This window comes from Lathamus discolor, chromosome 1 (genome assembly GCF_037157495.1).
Source record: "Lathamus discolor isolate bLatDis1 chromosome 1, bLatDis1.hap1, whole genome shotgun sequence".
In the NCBI taxonomy this organism is placed as follows: Eukaryota; Metazoa; Chordata; class Aves; order Psittaciformes; family Psittacidae; genus Lathamus; species Lathamus discolor.
Window position 1 is genome coordinate 163,100,171 of NC_088884.1, and position 21,387 is coordinate 163,121,557.

Genomic DNA, 21,387 nt, shown 5'->3' on the forward strand with positions numbered 1-21,387 from the left:
AGAAAATGGGGCAAACCCATCCCATTATGTCTATTTAAGTTGCTCTGGAAGCTTGACAGATGAAAGGAGTACAGCCCAACTGGAACACTGTGCTGTAAAGTAATCATCTAAAGAGATGCAAGAAGACAGTGCAACTGTAGGACAATTATGAATCCTTTGTAATTGCTTATTATTATGGCAAAGTGAGTCCCAAGGGAGCTGACACTGCTATGCTGCTGCTCAGCCACAGGCTTGAGTTCTCCAGAGAAAAAGATTCCCAGTCTGGCAGCATTTCCATAGTGGAGATGTCAGATCCAGCTTCCAGAGAAGGGCTGGGGAAGATGGGAGCTGGGTCAGGAGATGACAAAGTGGCTGGCACTGAAGTTTGTGGGGGACAAACAAAAGGGATGAGATTGAGCCAACTCTGGTTCTGCCCATTTACAGTCCAGGTGGGCAGAAACACTGCAAAGGGCAGATATAAAACACAACAAACAAGATAAAAAGTTTGATCAAGCAGTAACATGAACATGCGCCAACAGATAGTGTAGATACATGCTTAGCGGGACACAGACTGGAAAAAGGTAGGTGCTTTTGGTGACATGGCATGTCTCAGGTCCCTTTTTTGTTGCTGAGAACTCCACAAATAAGAAACCCCCTTCCCTCCCATCCCAAAGCATTCTCCAGCTATATCCAGCTTTGGCCAACTTCATCTTTCTTCCAAGAGCATCCACAGAACGCAGTCCAGCAGCAGTTTCTAAAGCAGCCAAATACAATACACACAGGTTTACAGTTTCAGTCTTTTGGTGCAGCTGAGGATGTGGACCTTTGGGGAGAATCATTTGACCTACAGTATATGGAAATGTGACCATCTACTGTATTTCCTTCCAGAGCATCCCAGTTCACTTCATCAGGAAGTATGCACCATGTCTCAGTCACTGGGCTCATCGTGAAGCACATCACCAGCCCTGAAGCAAACCAGCTGAATTCATTTACTCCATGCCCATCCTCTCGCAGCAGTGTACTGATGCATATCCAAGTAGAGCTTGACATTTATTAATAGCTTCCAATGTTGACGCCAGGGTATTTGGGGATTGTTGCTAGTGAAGTTGTCAGATTCGCTTCCTAAGCAATCTAGAAAGTGCAATGCTGCCTGATCAGCAGTCCATGTTTTCACCAGCTTCCCTTAATTTACACGGAGAAACACATCTATTTCCATACAGAGCGTGTCAAGAGTATTTTTGAAGGCAACAAAATCAGTCTCAGACCAACAAAGCTATTCAGGTATAAATCCAGTTTTAATTGTCAAGATAGTGTCTAGCTCCTACATTCAATGCAATGATCAAAACCTACAAGTTTAAGGGTAGAAGTTTATCCTATCCCCAGATTCTGATCATTTTGGCAGCTGTCAAAAAGGTAACTTCCAAAATCCACTTGTTTTAGAGGCTTTTTACTACCTGCGCTTCCAGGTGAACATTGTGGACTCTCCTGATAGCCATCAAGATCTTTCAAACCCAGTTCTTTGGCAACAGTTATACATAGCATTGTGCGTATATAAAGAGCTTATAATAAAACTTCTTTTACATTCTAATTGTCTTAACCTTCACAGAAGTATTAAAGTGCTCAGTCGACTCTCAGCTCCTTCCCTAGTTAGCCTACTTCCTGGAAACGCCTGCACTTAAGTCAGCAAAACCAGAAGCAAACAAGAAGAGAAAAGGTACTTGTATGAAACAAAATCCTCTGCAGGATCATTACAACCCCTTATTAGGCAAGAAGCCTCGAGTCTCACATCTCCTTTCTACCCATATATTAAGACATGGGTCCAAATATTCAAGAAGTCTAAGCCAGCACAACTTCTCTTCCCAAGTTGTGCTGATTTCCCACCAGTTGATCCTTTGGCCCCTGACTTCTGTAGAAAGAAAACCCTATGAAACAGAATCCTATTGATGCTACAAAGCAAATATGAACACTGAAGTCATAGTGGTAAAGCAACAGCAATAAAAGATACAAACAAGAGTTGTGATGGATATTTAACACTCACACTCCCAAGCTATCTGTATTTTAAATTATCTCAGTTAGCAACATTTGACGCTGTTTGAAATGGATGCTGTCAAAAGGGCTTTAAATGGGGGGCTTTTTTTGGTCCTTCTAAGCAGGGGGATGGAGGCTGCATCTCAGAGCTATTTCCTCTGGCAAGACCTGTGTGCCAGTTCACCCTACTATGCTCTGTGCTGGAGGAATTTTTACCCAAACCCTCTGCTCTTCCTCAAAAAGGAGCAGAGCCGCCTTCCCTTGGACACATCCTCTCCTCCCTCCAGCCACAACATCCACAGTATGATTTAAACCATCCCACAGGGTGACTTCTTCCTGCCAAGAGATGAGACACCAAAAATGCAGCGCCAGGACACGTGTGTTTAATAGCTTACTCAACCAGAGGATGCTCACACACTTTTGATCCTAGTTTTGGTTAAATCTTTTGACATCTGTGGGAAAAGCACGTTATTTAAGCATCATCAGGCCTTTGCACTCCCTGTCTTATAGCAGGTACTGAACTGTTTGCTGTCACCTACTCTTTTTCTGTTGACTGAAGATCAGACATCCTTTAACCACCTCTGCCTTTACACTGCCCCAAAATCCTGTTTGCTGACTGTCTGCACCCTGCTTCTACATGTAGACCTTCATAACAGCTATTATTGATCTCACCACATCAATGACTCAAAAGCCAGGAAATATTGATGAAGGTGCTCAGAATCCACACACAGATTTATACCTGCTGTCACACCACCCATCAGACATGGCATGAGTGACCCTTGCTGCCTCCAAGACAGACAGAAAGCAAAACATGGTGTTACCTGCTGATGTACTGGAGTGGTCATCCTGACCCTGAGACTCCCAAAAGAGTTGGTGGGTGCAATATGAGCATCATTCTTTCAACGTCTTGTAATGCTGTTTTGGCTTGCTAAGCTGAGTGCTCCTGTGATTGCTTGGGGATATATAAACCATGGCAATGTTCTTGGGAACACTTACTGATCTCCTCCGTCAAATACCAAAACAGAGATGAAGAGTTTCATAAGAACCTAAAAATTCAGTTTTCCATACAGGTTTTAAAGCCCTAAGCAGCTACATTAAGATGAAATAACACCTGATATTTAGTGTAAATACACCAAATCTTCAGTGGCTTGATTCTGGCTTAGTTTCAGCATAGTCCTCCCTCATAACAGAGCCGGTCTTCCTCATCATGCAGAGGAACACCCAATCAGTAGGGCATGTGCTGATAAGAACCCTGCACCATTTACTGGGCCAGCAATTGGTAGGTAACACTTCCCTGCGCTAATAATATATTTGCATTTCATTTTGCATTACTTTTCTTTCCTCATTTCTACTCTTTTGAAAGTTCATTACCTTCAGAGGTCCACATTTTTCGGTAACACTTCACCTGCTATCTGTAGTGTGCAGCAAAGGGCAAGCACTGAACTAAAGGGCAGCCTGTTTCACAGTACTCCAAATCAGAAAACTGACCATAATACAAGCAACTTTAAATAAACTGAAATATAAAAAGACAGCAGAAATTAGATTCATCCAGAAATATAATATAACGTCTGGGAGCGGGGGAAACTGGAGATGAGCTACAAAACAGAAACAAATGAAATGACTGACAAATATTGATTAGGCAAAAGAGGAAAGCTTTCATTGCATGCTGTACATTAAAATTAAATGCAAAATTCACACATTGGAGCATCCAGACAGAATGATGAAGGCCTCAAGCCATGGGAAGGAGAAAGCAAAAGAAGACCTTGAACAAAACAACACCTGAACAAAAACAGTAACTGAAAAGTGACCATATCACAAATGAGAAAAAGCAGCACTGAAGCAGAGAACGAGTACGTGGTCAAGACATCATGGGTAACACTGCACAAAACACTTGATATTTGGAAAGAATCAGGCCTATTTGTATATCTATGCAAAATATATACACAAATCCATATGTATATATGTACACATAGGCACTACTGTACATATGTATATGCAATCATTAACACAACTGCCCTTTGACAAGCTTCAGCATCTGACTCTGGGTGCAAGCAAGAACGTTGCAGTTGTGCAAAACTACACTTCTGTCTTTGATTACCGAGAAGTATTGGTAGAACCATCCAAAATAATTCCCAAATAGCTTAGACCCAGATGTGGTTTCAACAACATCTCCATGCGAGCCCAACTTCGAAACATTTCCAGCTCATTTGTAGGAATTACATATTCATCCAAAGCTGTGGATTTTATCAGTACAAATTAAATCTGTCTCCAGCCCTGCTAATCTGAAGAGATGGCCAGACATCTCTCCTGACATCATCAGTGGTTTAGCATGAGGCTATCCCACCCAGAATACCAATTTGGGAATACTGGTTACATGGAAAATTGAACTCCAACCAGAACAGGACTGGCATTCTGTAAAAGAAAGGTCAGTTGCTGTCCTTATAGTGTTTTAGAAGAAAGGGACACAGTGCATGAAACGATTCCCCCCACCCTCAAACAAGGGGCTACATGACAACTCTGAGGATGCGTGCTCCAACCATACAGACATGCTGGTCTTTGGGGTTTCCAGTTTGGGGATGTGGAAAGTAGCATTTTCCATAAAGCTTGCTTGCCTCACAGCTCCAAAGAGCATCGGCCTCCCAAGTCCAAGGCTGGTTTGGTCTGACACTTCAACGCTCAATTGATCTTTGATATGTGTGCATTACCAATGCTGGATTAGAGCAGAAAGAAAGTAGTGAAAGAAAGAACTGCAGATAGATTGTTCTACGCTTCGGCAAAGCCACCTTCCAACTCTAACAGAGCTGTCCTCACTGCTCTGTGTGCAGGGGACCTCATTTAATGTTCTGCATCCATAGCATCCAAGTACTTGGCTTCGATGATCCTAGGGAGCAGGTTATACCTAGGATTGAACCAGAAAGGCAGCATTAGTGCTTGCTTATAGTCATGTAACATTGTCTCAAGACTCTCAGTTGAGTTTATCCACGGCCATGCATACATCAGATTCACCCAACTGAATGGGACACGAAATGCGGCAAAGTGAAAACAACCAATCATGCAGGCAAACACAGTACTTAGAGGAATAACAGTGCAGAGCTCCTCCTGCAAGAAGCTTCCTCATTTCAGCTGAAGAAGAAAGAGAACACTGTTACCCTTCACAAGAGAAAAAGTCACTTGCCTACAGCATCCTGTCACCATGAAGTCTTCAAGGGGCCAAAAATGCACCATCTCACCCAGTCCTCTTCTATGCTCCTGGTTTGTGCTGGGGAGCCAGTTAGTAACATCCCTCTGCCCCTAGTTTGCCAGTGGATTAATTACTTTGCCAAGAATCACCCTCTATTTCCAATTACAACTTTCCTCACCACTTTCCCTATAGTGGGAATGTTAGCCCAAAGACCTGCATACAAGGATTGTCTTGCACTTCCTCAGTTCTCCAAGTATGCCACATCACTCCCTTCAGCTCTCACCACAAAGAAGCTTTAACAGACAACCCTGAAGTCTTAATCTTTAGAGAAGCATCAAATATATTAGCAAGACTTAAGACCATGACAAGAGGCTAAAAAGGGGCTGTGATATTCATCCCTCCAGCTGCTGGTAACACTCCATCCCCATCCAGTGTCTGGATTCCCTGTTGGATTGTAGAGACAGTGATTCCCTTACTTTAGGGGTTTGGGGTTGCTCTCATTAAGTCCTGCTGCAAGTTTAGTTTTGAAACTTCTCCTTACTTAACAGGAAGCTATTCTTCAGCTGTTAAAATAAGGCACAAAGCACTAAAAAGCTTGGAAGGGCCCTTTCAATAGCTGTGCAAGAGATCCTAAACAGCACTTACTACTGAGAATACCAGCATCTGCTTAAATGGACCTGTCATGAGATAAAACTGAGAGCTATGTAAAAACAGATAAGCATCACAGAACTTGGAGAGAAGATTCTTCCTCTCTGAGGAACTAAAATCCAGTCATCCCAAAGTTTTGAATCAAAGCCAGGAACTGGTAATACCTAAAGAGATCACTTGTTCTCCCCTGCAATAATGAGAAGCCAATGAAATCCATTTACTTTCGCATTAACACTACACCACTGGTGCCTCACCACTGACAACACAAATCATGGGTCTAATGCTGTTGGACAGATGGAAACGTGGGTTTAAAACTGATAAGTAACATAACTGTTTTTCTGGACAGGACACTGAGCCATGATTTACTCATCTGGGTTTGATTCTAGACTTTGACCCCTGGCTGCTGTCCCATCTCTTCCTTCCTTCACTTCTTAAGAAGAAAAGAGATTTAATTTCTTCTACTCTGTCTCATCTACTTATAGTGCCAAATCTTTGTGAAAAAGTCACTGCTAACTACACAGCTACATCATGGTGCTGCCTTCTCTGCTGGAATCCAGAGGAACTACATGAAGGCAAAAGAAATCGGAGAGGAAAGCCGAGGGCAAATCTCTGTATTGTGCCTGGTAGCACCATCTTTCCCTTAGCAGCAGGGCTGATTATCCAGCTACTAGAAAAAGCTGCTCTGTAAAGGGAAATTAGCAGCAGAGCTAGGATGACAGTATCTTATTTACTTAAAAATAGATATTTGCACCACCAGATTATCTAGCTCTTACTATAAAATCAGGTTCTTTGACAGCACTGTCTCCACACTGATTTAGCTTATTACACTATGCCCAATGTCTTTGGCAAGAGTGTCCCATGTTTATTTCTATACTGAGCTGCTCTGTGCAGAGACCTGCAATTCCCACAAGAGTCAATCACCAAGCACCGCACACAGCTGAAATCCTTACCAGCAACTTCAACAGTCATCCAAAGTGATGCCTGTGCGATGGATGGGTGACAGACTCTTACCACAGGAACAACACTTTCAGTGTTTTCCAAGATTGTTTATCTCTAAAAATCCAAGCCAAACAGCTCTAACCTGATCCTGCTGAAGGCCACGGCAGCTTTGACATTTGCTTTTGTTTTGGAAAGAACTGGTCTCATCTTTATCATCCGAGGAAAACACCGCAATAGCTGCTTTTGCAGATTATCACGTTGGTAGCTCTGAACTTTGAGATCAGACAGAAAAATCTCTGAGACTGCAAGTTCAAAGACAGTCAGATATTACTGGATACCATCCTGGCCTAAAAATAATCGAATGGACTGGAAACAGATCTGTTCCTTCCAAGATCTTATTATGGCTTCTCATTATAGCCAAAGGATGGAGAGCATGAATGATTTAACTGGAGAAGGATGGGCAGTCACTGATAATGAACATTAAGGAAGAAATTAGTTAAATTTCTCTATGATTCTCTCTCAAGACTGCAAGATATTAGCCAGTTTGACCTAATTGATCATTGGCAATAGCATTCAGCAGCGCAGGAGGTCTGAAAGGTCACCACAGCTCTGGCTAAGAGATAAGGAAAGGTTTCTAGCTCTGCTCCAAGCACAGGGCTTAGGAAATCAAATTACAAAGCAATTTGATGAAGAGAACACTATCAAATACCACCTAGGGCAAGGCTCAGCCTACAGCTTCTCAGGAGCACCAGGCATCTTACAGGCACTGCAAAGGGAGACTTATTTGCCTCTCTGCTAGCTGGAAGAAGAGTCCATGCCAGCACAGAGCCTTGTGCACAACACCAGCATCAGTGAAATCACAGGCTCTCTGCATTATTTCTCCTCAAACCTGAGCAACTGGTAAAGAAGAGGTCACCATCACCCACCTCTAGGATCTGGCTATTCAGGAAAGTGCTGGTTGCACTTCCAGACCACTTAGACTTCCGGCAGTTCAAGCCTGAAGACAAAAGGTATGAGAGACAAAGAAAGTGCAGCCAAGCTTCATACCTGATTGGGATCATCCCTATCATGATGAGTGGGAAGATCATCTTCATGTAGGGCAATGGTGACATGCCAAAACCACAGAGGATGAGGAGCTGCAGGACCTGCAAGCCTGTGAAATAGTGGATCTTCCTCTGGGGCACTCTGCGGATGTAATGTGTCGGAGGATAAGCAGTCTGGGAACAGAAGAATTACATGTTAGACAGGCAGAAACCTAGACTTGTGACTGCAGAATGTGGCACAGGCTTTTGAGCACAAGGGTTTTAAAGAAGTCATCAATTTATACACACACAGAGTGCATCAGCATCAGCAGGTTCAACAGCAGAACACAGGATTTGTAGGGTTAAAGCAAGTGTCTTAAACCACAGCACTGGCAGCAACACACAGAAGATGACTGGCACTAGAAACCCGTAGAAGAAAAGACACACCACAGAAGTAAGACTGCCTCTGGGAGCATCTAGAGTGCAATAACATATCTTGATAAGTGCAGTAATAAGATTCCCCTGAGTAGGATTATCAGGGCTTTGCAGCAATAGGTGAAGTGCCTGTGGGCATGGCGGGGGGGGGGGGGGCGGGTGGTGATGGTAAGGAGATGCATTCAGGGTCTGTTACTGCTGGCTGGTTTCTCCACCTGCAAAACAGCTCATTATTTTATAGCCTTCTGACCTCTGCTGACCGGACTCAATCTCCATGCTTGCCCCTAGTGGTCCCACTTCCTTAAGCTGAACCAGGAGATGTGGTTGGGGAGGTGCAAGAAGATGCTGTACTCACTGCAGTAATTTTCTTAAGTCATATCAGATATTAATTTTTGAGAAAGAAGGTGAGGGGGAAGTGACATTAATAGGCTAAATATCACTAGTGGTTTCTTTTGACAGTTCCTTGCTCATGTCTGAGCACGGGCTTTGACTCATTGTCTATACATCAATGAAGAGTATGAGCGACTGTCTGCTGGCACTGATACAGACTCAATGGATTTCAGATTGTGCCATGACTCATTAAAAGGTTTCCAGAAAAGGGAGATCTCCATATTTGAGAATAGTTTTTAATTTTCCAACTTGGAAAATTCCACGCTATTTCTAATAAAAGCAGAAGTCGCATTCTACACACATCAGTAACCATTCAATCCTCGTTCAAAAATTGACATGACAAATGTAATCTTTACCCAGATTTCACAGTTTTTAACCTCTGGGATGTAATATTAGAGATCAAGATGGATTAGCAGAGATGCAGAGCCAAATGTTGGGCTTATTAAGCCCTTGACCATTGTTACATAAAAGAAGGTGAGATGGAAACTCACAATTGCTCCCAGGTACTGCCTACACTGCAAACTAACACCTTCGTAGCACTTGTAACAGGAAGAGCTTGAAAACACATCTTCCAGATTTGTCTGCATCCCACATCAGAAAGGCTTCAATAATGTAAGTAATTTCATTTTAAGTTTAAAAATCTTAATCTGTGGCATTTCACACATGTCAAGATGAAAGTGTAAAACACAGCAAAAAAAAAAAAAAATCACCTATTGTGAATTTCTGTTGGGGAAATGAAACATCACCATTTACTGACATCGTGCCTGTGCTTTTTGATATTTGTTATTATTGGTTTTAAAACACATGGCCACTGCAGCTGACAGCATCACAGAGGGGTTTTAAAGCTTACAAACATCCAACATTCAGTGAGCAGCAGTTTGTGCAACTGTCTTGTTTCAAAAGGCATTGCCTATATCTCTTTTTGGTTCGGTCTACAACAGGGTCTTCACTGATAGCAGCTATCCTGGCTCCATCCATGCACTAGCTTTCACTTTCCAGAGACAGAAGCCCCACAGCAATTCTGAGCAGACTGAGAAGGATTATATGTAATATAATGTCCTAGTTATAGGACAAGTGGGAATGGCTTTAAAGCTGAAAGAGGGTAGACTGAGCTGAGCTCTTAGGCAGAAGCTCTTCCCTGTGAGGGTGCTGAGGCGCTGGCACAGGGTGCCCAGAGAAGCTGTGGCTGCCCCATCCCTGGCAGTGCTCAAGGCCAGGTTGGACACAGGGGCATGGAGCAAGCTGCTCTAGTGGAAGGGGTCCCTGCCTGTGGCATGGGTTGGAACTGGATCAGCTTTAAGGACCCTTCCAACCAAAACCATTCTATTATTCTATATCCGAGATATCACTCTGAACAAGAAAGCTCAAACACTTCTGTGGCAGGGAAATGCAGAAAGCAATTAATTCAGAATTAGAAGACAGAAGAGATGCAATGCCATTCTCCGAACAATTCAGCTACCACCTCTTTTTAACCCAAGAATAACCATGTCACTTTCCCTATTTGACACTACATTATTCACCCACTTATTTGTCCCCTTTAATGAAAAAGGCATCTCTTGCTCTTGTCTCAGTGGCAGACCAGGCTAAACTGGAGACACCAAATTTCATTCCCACTTTGCAGAGAAAGCTGAAATGGATGCAAAGTTCAGATTGGAGCTGCAAATCAGCCTGCCAAGAGCATGAGTGTTAGGGCTAGTCCCATTCCCATCACCAGCACCTTTCCGTGTTAGCTCCTGCTACGGTTTGGTGCTAAAGTGGTAAAATAAAGGTTGTAACTAACGTTTCCTTTCCTGTTCCGCCAGCGCCGTGCCCCAGACTGTGTACCTGTTCTTTGAGCAGGAGTGCCACCCTTTCAAAGAGCTGGTTCCCATCAATGGAGGTCAGCGCAATGTAGAGGAAGAGGCCATAGAGCACTGGCTTTGGGATCCACTGGAGAGGGAAGGGGAGGAGCAGAAGGGAGAGGCCAACCAGGAAGTTTGCCACTAGACTCGTCAGCCGGGTCTCCTTCACACTCACAATCCTGGAAGCGAGAGAACAGGGATTAGGGGAATAGGATAATATTGCAGTATCCACATAAGATTATCGCTGGGGCTCACTGTACATAGGTGCAGGACACGTGCCGCTTGGGAAAGGGAAACTCATCTCCACTGCACTGAGATCAGCACTTCTGGCCTCGCGCTGACATTGAGAAGGCAGAGCTCTGCTGGATCCAGGCCAGGCACTTAATCCACAGCTCAAACACAGAAGCTGGAAAAATGCCCAATTCCCCTTCTGCAAAGCTCCACGGACCCTATCCTGAACTGATTTGCCCTCTAAACTAATTCTGTTCTACACATTGAAGAAAAAGAAACACCAACAAAACCAGAACCCAAAACCAAACTAAAACCCCCAACTAAATAGGAATCCTTTTCCTGGGCAGCAATCCTTTCCTCAATTTACCCAGTGCATATGCAATTGGCTCCTATCCAGAAGAAAACCCATTGACTTCTACAGGAACTAATGAACCTCTTGTAAAAAGAACTCTGCATTTTATTGCCTGCGAGTCAGCATTTCTGATGTATATGAGCATCTCCTTGTTTATACGGAAGGGAATGCTGAGAGCACTATGGAGGGAGCTAGAAAGCCAATTCTGCTGTGGATAATGGCAGTTGCACTGCAAATTGCCTATTACCATGCAAAACATGTAATTAATTAATGCAGGTTTTCCATAGCTGGCAGAGCACAGATTGATTTTTGGGGGGTGGAGGAGTGGGGGCGATTGACAGGAAAGCAAGCAGCAACTTTCAGAGCCCACATGGGGAATGAAGGGAGGTTGCTCTGTTTTCTTTTCACTTCAGCTAAACCTGTGAGCATCTCCTCCTACTTTGAAGCAAATTACCAGAAACAACAGGAGGAAAGAAAAACCTCATATTTTAAGACTACTTGTAAATAAAGAAAAGGAGGATTCCTAACTTCTTCTGAGAAGATAAATCCACCCCTTCAGTAGATAATAGGGGGATTTACTCACTAGCTTATCAGGGGAAATGAAAGTCCGTAGGCTGTTTTGGTGTCATCTAGTGGCCTTATTCCCTGAATGCAAGACTTCATATTCCAAATAACCCTATACCCAAAAAATCCCGAGGATTAACACGAGAACCAGCCATGAGATCTATCAAAATACATTTCCTTCTATTACATATGTACTGCTGGGACTTCATAATCCCTTCTGTTCTAAAAAAGATTGCTTCTCAGTGATTTCTTTCGATATTAACTTTTTGAGTCTTGCTTATAAAAATAAGGTCAGGTTGAACTTCAAGTCTGTGAATACATTCAAGAGCATAACGAAGCTGTGGGGATGAAGGAGCCTTCCACACTTAGAGAGAACGGGAAGGGTAACAGCCTAAGGCTCGCTCTCAGGGTTTGGATAACATGGCAGAATTAACATGAGCTCAAGAGCAACAGATATCCCAAACAGTACACAAAGTCCTGAGGACAAGGCTTGAATTTGTTGATGAGTAAGAGTGGAGATCATACATATTATCTCTGATTACTAAGAGAGGATGCACCGAAGAGCCACAGGAGGTGCTAACCTTTAAGTAGCCTCTCCCCTCCCTGGCTAGGTTTAAACACCAGAAAAAAACAGCTTTCCTCCTTCAAAACAGATTTTGTTCAGATCCTCTTGCAAGTCTCCTATGTCAAGGGGTCCCTGTCGCTGCTTAAAGAAGCTGAGGGAGAGCAGAGCGCTTGACTCTTATCTGCAGACTGCTCTTTCCGGCTCTGGAAGAACTGGGACATCACCTAGGTGGATATAGCTTGGCACCTTTTCCATTGTCTCCGGGTCTGGATCACCACAAGAAGAGAAGTCTCTGAGATGAACAGAGCCAAGCAGCTTAAAGTGCAATAGCAAGTGCTAATTCAGAACAATTTGATAGACTGATAAGGAGTGGTCAAGACTACCTGAGAAGCTCATAGTGGTTCTGGTAGCTCTGAAGTGGCCCAGTGAAGCAGGAGTGAAAAGATGCACCAACTGATTTAGCTTCACCCAGGTACAGCAAGAGTTTCCCTGGCTTCAAAATCGGGCAAGCTACAGAAGCAGCATTTCTGCTACTTCAGGCAAAGATCTAAGCTGCTGCTGGGGATGCTCATGACCTGCAAGCATCAGTCTGAGCACACACATCTGCTAGGTTCAAAGTCATGCAAGCTGAAGAGTTCAGGACCAAAATTAGAATCATAGACTCATAGAATAGTTAGGGTTGGAAAGGACCTCAAGATCATCCAGTTCCAACCCCCCTGCCATGGGCAGGGACACCTCACACTAAACCATCCCACACAAGGCTTCATCCAACCTGGCCTTGAACACTGCCAGGGATGGAGCACTCACAACCTCCCTGGGCAACCCATTCCAGTGCCTCACCACCCTCACAGGAAAGAATTTCCTCCTTAGATCCAATCTAAACTTCCCTTGTTTCAGTTTGAACCCGTTACCCCTTGTCCTGTCACTACAGTCCCTGACGAAGAGTCCCTCCCCAGCATCCCTATAGGCTCCCTTCAGGTACTGGAAGGCTGCTATGAGGTCTCCCCGCAGCCTTCTCTTCTCCAGGCTGAACAGCCCCAACTTCCTCAGCCTGTCTTCATACGGGAGGTGCTCCAGCCCCTGATCATCCTCGTGGCCTCCTCTGGACTTGTTCCAGCAGTTTCATGTCCTTTTTATGTTGAGGACACCAGAACTGCACACAATGCTCCAGGTGAGGTCTCACAAGAGCAGAGCAGAGGGGCAGGATCACCTCCTTCGCCCTGCTGGTCACGCTCCTTTGGATGCAGCCCAGGATACGGTTGGTTTCTGGGCTGCGAGCGCACACTGCAGCCGGCTCATGTTCATTTTCTCATCGACCAGCACCCCCAAGTCCTTCTCTGCAGGGCCGCTCTGAATCTCTTCTCTGCCCAACCTGTAGCTGTGCCTGGGACTGCTCCGACCCAGGTGTAGGACCTTGCACTTAGATATGAAGTTATATTAGATATGAAGCCACCACATTTCAGTCAGATACAAACCTGCAAGTACAGAACAGGTTGTAGTAGTAGCTCTTTGGTAATGGATTTTTGAAGTTCATGAAGTTTTCTACTGTGAACTCTTGGGATGCAGCAATCACGGCACTAAAGAGTGTTTGAACACATATGAAAAATACTGCAACTACTACTGCCAGTTCCTGCTAGTGCCACTTAAAGTAGTTAGGAATTTCTCATCAGAACACAGTTAAAATTACCCATAATTGACCAAAAATGAGATGTTTAAAGCTGAAATTCCAAGTCTCAAATTGGTCTTCTGCCAATTCTAGCATGTTTCTTATTTCTAGGGTAGGGACATCACAGTCACATTAAGTCAAAAGAAGAAACTCTGTCATTTGCATGTGTTCAGAATCCGTTTTACCCTTGAGGAAACAGCTCCAGAAAGCCTGCTGCAATGGAAATGAAGCAATTAATGGAAATTAAAAGAGCATAATCCAGGCTCATTTCCCCAGAATCCTTTAAATCTGGCTAGCACAGGATTAGCCATTCCTGACCTCCTCCATCTGAAGAGTGAGAGCCTATTTGCTGCATGAAACTCGTGTGGTTACTCTACAGGGGAGAAGAAAACTTTGCTTTCATTGAGACAGGTCTTCATCCTTGTTTTTATCATCATCTTCAATAGGAGCTTTGATTTGAGTGCAGGAAAGGAGCCTGCCAGGGGAGCCAGCACTGAAAGAACTCCTGATTTTTTAACTGAGCTTCAGTACATTTCTTTTTCAGCAGAGCTGACTAGGAGAAAAAGCAGAAAGATGACAATGTTGCTTAGAGCCTCCTGTTTATAACTCAGTGCTTTGCAGAGAACAAAACCACTTCCGTCTCAAAGGGAGTTCAAATAACTAGGAAATCCTTGTTCCCTCTTTCACTCCCAATATCAGGCTCAAAGCACTCATCTACCTAATGACTTGCCTCCAGCAGAGAGAGAGCTGTACTAAGAGGGAACATGCCTAGTGAGATGAGGGCATCCCTCTGCCCTTTTGGGATAATCACTGGAGCTGTATTAGATTTTGGCTTAGCATGGCCAAAGAGGGTTCTCTGAAGCTAGTTTTGGGCAGCTGGGTAAAAGAGGACAAGGACGGCAGGTAGACCTTAATTCAAGCTGAGAACTTGACTTTGTCAAGAAGCAGCCAGAATGCAGAATCAAGACAGTGGGTGGAAAAAACAAGGGAATAGCTACCAGGAATTAAAACTGACAACGGAAGAAACAGGAGGGAGGCTTAGTACAGGGATTTCAAAGTGTAAATTCTGCCTTTCACAAAGAAATGGAGATCAAAGATATCTTAGAGCAGATCAGGAAGAAATTAGGAAGAAGTTTGTCCCTGTTAGGGTGCTGAGGTGCTGGTAACAGGCTGCCCAGAGAAGCTGTGGCTGCCCCATCCCTGGCAGTGCTCAAGGCCAGGTTGGACACAGGGGCTTGGAGCAAGCTGCTCTAATGGAAGGTGTCTCTGCCCGTGGCAGGGGTTGGAACTGGATGAGCTTTAAGGTCCCCTTCCAACACAAACCAGTCTGAGATTCTATGATTAGGGACACGAGGATCAAGGGCACCCTACAGAACTCAGATTGCAAAGTTGTTGGGAATTTTAAAACAGGGTTTAGCATTTATTCAAGCCAGATACAGCTGTGGGAACAACTAATACCAACACATACTACTGGGAGTACAAGCCCAAGAGACTGATCTCCCAGGAAAGGTCTGTAAAAGCATTGGAGGAAGCAGCAGGACAGCAATTTCCAGATGTGGAAGGTGAAATCTGTACATCACTGACCCAAAAAGCAGCTGTGGCAGGTTGGGCTGGGCCGGCTGGCACAGAAAACAATATGAAGGTGAGACTGAAATGAAAGAGACTGACCCACTCCATCCCCCAAAGTAAATGGCCACTTAGCCTCGGTTTAGATAAGTGGCAACTCTGAAAATGGAAACCAAGGCAGGATAATTAAAACTAATGGTATGTGAGTGGAAATTACCACTTCTGAGGTAAAAGCACTCAACTGGAACATCCTGAGATCAAACAGACCAGATATATTCCCTATTTTGAAGCAGGTTTCATGAGAAATGAGATATTTCATTTTAGTTTTTCTTTAAATAGGTCTCTGATAAGAGTGTGTTGGACAACTCAGAACAGCCAAAAAGCTGGTCTTAAATAGGAAGTCGCGACCTGGGCATGGCTTTGGAGTTGCTTTTGCTTAAAAGCAGGAGAATTTAATAAGAGTCTCGCATTCCCGGAACGTGGCAGAAGATGCCATGGGAGCTCTGAAACAATGCTGCATTTTTCCTACTCTTTGTAATAACCACCAGACAGGTTTCAGCCAATGAATCAGACTGGATTTTTTTCTGGTGGAGACATCTGGGAAGATCTGGCTAAAGCATCTCTCCCCAGCTTTCCACAAGGATAAACCTGAAAAAGGCCTTGGCTGACTCTTCCAGAGGACAATTTGTGCTGGAGTGGGTGGAATCCCTGCAGACTGCATAAAGAGCATAAACCTCTGTCCTAAAAACAAGCACTTTGGTGAAGGAGGATGAAGCCAGGTCACGGGTCACGCTGGCTGAGGTGGCTTCATTTGGCACATCTCCCCTCTACCTCCATATCTTGCAGGTCCTCAAGACGACAGCTAACTCCTCAGCCATGTAACCCACTATACCCAAAAGGATTAGGAAGCCACAAATAAACCCAAAGATATTCAAGACAGTTCCGCGGTTCCTACTTACGTCTCATAGATGTGTCCACTTTCAACCCTCTCTTCCACATAAGCCAGGGCACGGACATGCATTGGGGAATGAGGGAAGGCAGCATGGATCCATGGAAGGCCGAAGACAGACAGCCCTGTGTTAATCAGCGCAACAAGCAGGAGGTCCCAGTGGTAAGCTGTTCCCTTCACCAACCTGAAACGAGGTTTTTGTTGACAGCAGTTACACCCAGCACAAGCTGACAGGCTGCCCTTGCTGAACCTGGGCTGCAGTGTTAAACACCAAAGTGCACTTCCATGCACCGAATGATTCCACACCTCCTGCCTTACAGTCTGTGCTACATGAACACAAAACGTAATGAAGCTTGATAGCTTGCTCCCAAAGCAGTCATCTCCTGGAAAGAACAACACTGAGCAGAAAGGCAACCCACTCAAGTAACAGCCCATGAAAACTTCATCAGCATTTTGCCCCTATGCTTGCTGCTGTTCACTCAAAATCTGTACTTGCTAGCAGAGTCCATGTAGGGAGTGGTTGTAAGCCTGGGCATGGGTTTCCTAACTACTGATGTTGAAGTTTCCCCATCTGTCTAATTTTTAACTCTGGCCTCCCTCCTTCCCGATGAGCAGAACACGCGCTGCAGTAATCCCCTGACTGTGTAATGTTACTGTATGATAAGAAAATGAGGCACGAATTCATTAAACTTCAGCTCCTCCTTTGTAGTCAAACAAGGAGATATGCTCCTAGCTTTGGTGAATACTGGGGAACCTCTGTTTTGTTTCTTAGAGGACAGAGGAAACTGGTAGCCTTCATCAAGGAAGCTGACCTTCCCTTTGCAAGGACTACACAGAAAGCAGCTACTAACATTGAACTCACATCTAGTTTAACCTTGCCTTTTTATGCAAGGTCTGCCCCTTTCCTCAATGTACCCATCTGGTACAACTCCTCAGATACTATAAGTTTAGAAAAAGGCTGGGGAAGGATTTAGCTCTCAGACTTTGACACCTAACTTAAAAGTCTATTGCTGTTTTCCTGCCTGGCCATCAGACCAGCCAGCAGTTGGTCCCTCACATGTAGGATCAGCTGAATTGCTCTCCAGGCACCATCAACTGGAAAGGGATCACCATTTAGGTGTCTTAATGTCACCAAACAAGCTCTGTTCAATATGTAAGCAGAGACTCGGAGCCATCCAAGATGCTCTAAGACATGAGGTGCATGGATCTAGTAGACGTGACCCAGCACATGAAGATCTATGCCTAGTTTCTACCTCAAAGAGCAGTATATGCCATTTTTTAGGCAGCAGAAATCTTGGGTGGGGTTTGGTTTTGAAACAAAAAAGATTTGTCTCATTGGAAGTGCTCACCTCTATTGACTGAAGAGGCCGCAGGGTGACTAGGTCAGGTAGATGTCTACACTGCAATACCTCAAAGCTGGAAGGTGCTGGCAGGAAAGGTGGGATTGTAAACACACTTCCTGCGTTGGCTCACACTTTGAAAGCACTGCCCCTGCTCATGTGCTGCTTTCTCAGAGCAAAGGCATCTCCGGCATCCCCAGGGTTATCATTTGATTGACCTGTCTGCCCTTTTCAGAGGGCTTTCTATGTACAAAGGCCACATCATTTTAGTCCCCTTGGGACACTATTTGGTCTCAGCTACCTGGTAGCACTGTGTAGTATACACCTGCTTTAATCAATGGATAAAGCTACACTGAGCCTGTCCAGCCCAACACACAAAGATGCCTTATCCTAGATTATCTTCACATAGCCCAACCAGCCCAGTATTCCCTGGACTGCCTACACCCTTGCTTTGATTATTAACAAAGCACATTAGTGTACTTTCAGGCAAGCATCATCTTTTCCCTGTTCTTAATACAGGAGGAAATCACTACTTTTGTAAAGACACCAAGAAGTACATTCTCCATTTGGCTGGTGTAGACAATGGTATTTTCATTATGTGATGGTACAACAAACAGAAGGTGTCAAGTCCTGTTGTTTCCATCTCTAAAAACCCATGCCCTGGTTTCTGCTCAGTCCTGTAACAAGGCATTACAAAAAACACTAGGAAAACCACTGAAGAATATTTTACATTCCTTAAAGATGCTTTAGTGGAAAAAACCCACAAAAGTTTAGAAGAAACTCCTATCAGGAAACAGATGACCCAGTTACATTACAAATTTATGCAACACTTTTAAACAGATACAATAAAGATGAGAGGAACAAAAATCAAGTGGTCACAGAAAACCAAATTAGTATAACTGAATCTCAGCTTGTCTTCTCCCCGCTCAGTGTCACTCTAGCTACAGCATTAGAATATTAATGTAGGTTATGCAAGGAGAGAACCCTCCCACACATTACATTAGCAAAAGAATCCTCTGAGACATGGTAGTTTCCCTGGAAAAGTCATACACGTTCATTCTTGATATCATATCTGATTGCAGCTGGCACAGAAACATCAGAGGGAATATTTTAATAGCGCAACATCTCGACTCAAGTTTGCACATAAATCAGACCTATCAGACATTAGACATACTGTGCTATTTCCACCTTCTCAGCTGGAGACTAACAGCTCCAAACACTTTTTTCTGATGCTCAGCTGCAGCATATCATGTTATGACATTTATGCAGGTCATTGACTTTTTCATTTTCAAAAAGTTCCCTGTAGTGCAAGAGCAGTGCAAGTTTTAGACTCCCTAGATATCTGTAGACCTCAGACCATACAAAAGATCTCCATAACATTCACACACTGGCAAAGAAAAAACATGCTGAAGTGATGAACTCATAGATGCTCTGTGGTTTTGACTTACTGCCACAATGTTGGGTACTGGGGATGGTGAGGAGTTAAGCAGTAGAGTTAACCTCATCTGTGACAACAGAAGTTCTGAGGAACTGATGTTCAAACAAGCTTTGGACAAGCAATGCTGAGAAGAGACTAAGTATATCCCTTCACACAGGAGTACTAAAAGCATTACCTGTTCTCCGGTGCGTTTGTGAGTGACGCCACGATGTTCTGCTCTATAAAGAAGAGCATTGACAGGAGGAACCCCAGCCCCATGGCGCTCATCACTGACCCAATGGAGAGGGACTGGACTGGGGCCAGCACGAACAAGCTCTCAGATGGATTGTAGTTGAATTTGGACACTGGAAAGAGTAGAGGAATGATGTTAGGAGGCACCTTCTCATCCAACCATCCACACGGACTCAAGTAATATTTTTACACATCACGAACTGTTGGGAACCAATGCAGCAAACCAGACACGATGCTCTGGCATGTGGGAGCCAGAAGGCCATAGAAGACAAGCTCATCTGGCTGTTTTAGTTTATTTTTTTCCTCCATCCTCTTAGAACTTGGCTGCTATCCTGATTTGACAGATTACTGCTACTCCTACTGAGGCATTACATATATTTGAACAAAACAAAAGAGGGAAACTTGTTTTCCACAGATGCAAGGCATTTTTAGATTAGAAAACCTTATTTCTAACAACAGTATCGTCCTCCTGCTCAGTTAATCAACCGACAGAGGCATTTCAAAACTTCCTCATATCCAACAAGCTGTGCAAGGCATTTGAGTATGAAATGCCCCTACTTTCCTGTCATTGGAAGAAATCCATGACTAGGGATAAATCACACATGGCCACACATCATTTTACAATCCAACTGGATGGAATGGCCATCACAGAAAAAAAAAAAAAAAAAGCCATTTCTTATTTGTTTCCATACATTTCCTCACATCACCCACTCACGTCACTACAGGACAATGCAATTCCTGTCCCCATTATCACTTCCTGATATGGAAAAGCTGATCTATTTGGCCAATGAATGGTGCCTCATATTTAGATTTCCTTGTGTTAACTTCAAACCACGCAGATGCTCTGCACCATTTCACCTAAATTAGGAAAACGTAAACTGGAGACAAAGACAACAGACTGGGATCATCAACTCTATGCCTGTATGACTGGCAACAACCCTTCCTGCCTGCTAATTACTCTTCCCTTTGTTCTTGGCCAGAAATTGTTGATCCCCTTCATTGTAAGAAATATGTATTTTAAATTACATTGACACGAAAACGCACACCACAATAATTTGTCTAGAGAAAAAACTTCATCCAGCCTCATTTGATTAAGGGATTTGGATTAATTAAATCTAATACTGCGGAAATCTGAGGTCTTTGGGTGGTGCGAGGCACGTGAGGCATTTGTGAAGTTGTATGGAGTTATATTTGCTATTTCTTTTGCATAGCAAAACCTTCCTAGGATTTAATTTCTCTTTTTTATGCATCCTACTATTCCAAAGCATAAGAATATAACTTACTTTCAATTTCCTTGAAGATATAGGAACCCACAGCAGAGAAAGTCAGAACTGAAATCGGTAAGGCACAGTCGGATAGAATTTCCCGTACTCTGGCATGCAAATAAGGGCTGCAATTTAAAGACAAATAAAACCTTCCATCAACACCACACTGTAGGGACAATCATGCAATCCAGATAGCATTAATGCTCTAACAAGTGAAAATTCAGTCCAATCTTGCAATTCTAAAGAGATACTTGGAGTGAAAAATTAGTCTGCAAATCAGCTTTAAATCCTCTGGAATCTATAGCCTTTGAAGGTTGATGAATGCATATGCAAAACCCATAAAGAAAGAAGAAACTAAGATGCAAGCTAGAAAATAAGTCCTCCAAACACCAATTTGTGTCTCGTTTCCACTTTAGTTTAATTGCTTACTCAAGCATTTCAAATGAAGAGCTTTAAAGGCAATGGGAGTAAATCCCAAACTACAGCCGGGCATTTGACACCCAAGAGGTACCTGAAGGTACATTTCCAGCAGACCTTCCAGCACCATCAGTGATTTTTGCCCACCAAAATGATTCAATGCCTATTTTGAGGGAGTTACAGGAGTTCCAACACGAAATACATGGTTCACCCAAAGCTTTCTAACAAGTCACTTGCGACGGCAAACCAAATAAGGAAGGACATCGTCCAGTGACTGAACATTTTGTTGTGCTGCAAACATTTTCCAGGTGGCCAGCCAAGTTCATGTCTGACTTTGGCT

At 43.7% G+C, this 21,387-nt stretch overlaps 1 protein-coding gene across 5 annotated transcripts in view; it reads right to left on the reverse strand.

Annotated features, from left to right (window-relative positions):
* Positions 1-483: 483 nt before the first annotated feature.
* Positions 484-21,387, reverse strand: part of SLC4A11 (solute carrier family 4 member 11) — a 148,225-nt gene continuing 127,321 nt past the window's right edge. For all 5 annotated transcript variants that reach the window (XM_065662208.1, XM_065662198.1, XM_065662216.1 and 2 more), the window contains 6 exons: positions 20,649-20,755; positions 19,310-19,478; positions 16,367-16,540; positions 10,447-10,642; positions 7,823-7,992; positions 484-4,906 (listed from right to left, as the gene is read on the reverse strand). In XM_065662208.1, the coding sequence (XP_065518280.1) occupies positions 4,843-4,906; positions 7,823-7,992; positions 10,447-10,642; positions 16,367-16,540; positions 19,310-19,478; positions 20,649-20,755 (880 nt within the window). In that variant the 3' untranslated portion in view covers positions 484-4,842. The remainder of the gene's footprint in view (positions 4,907-7,822; positions 7,993-10,446; positions 10,643-16,366; positions 16,541-19,309; positions 19,479-20,648; positions 20,756-21,387) is intronic.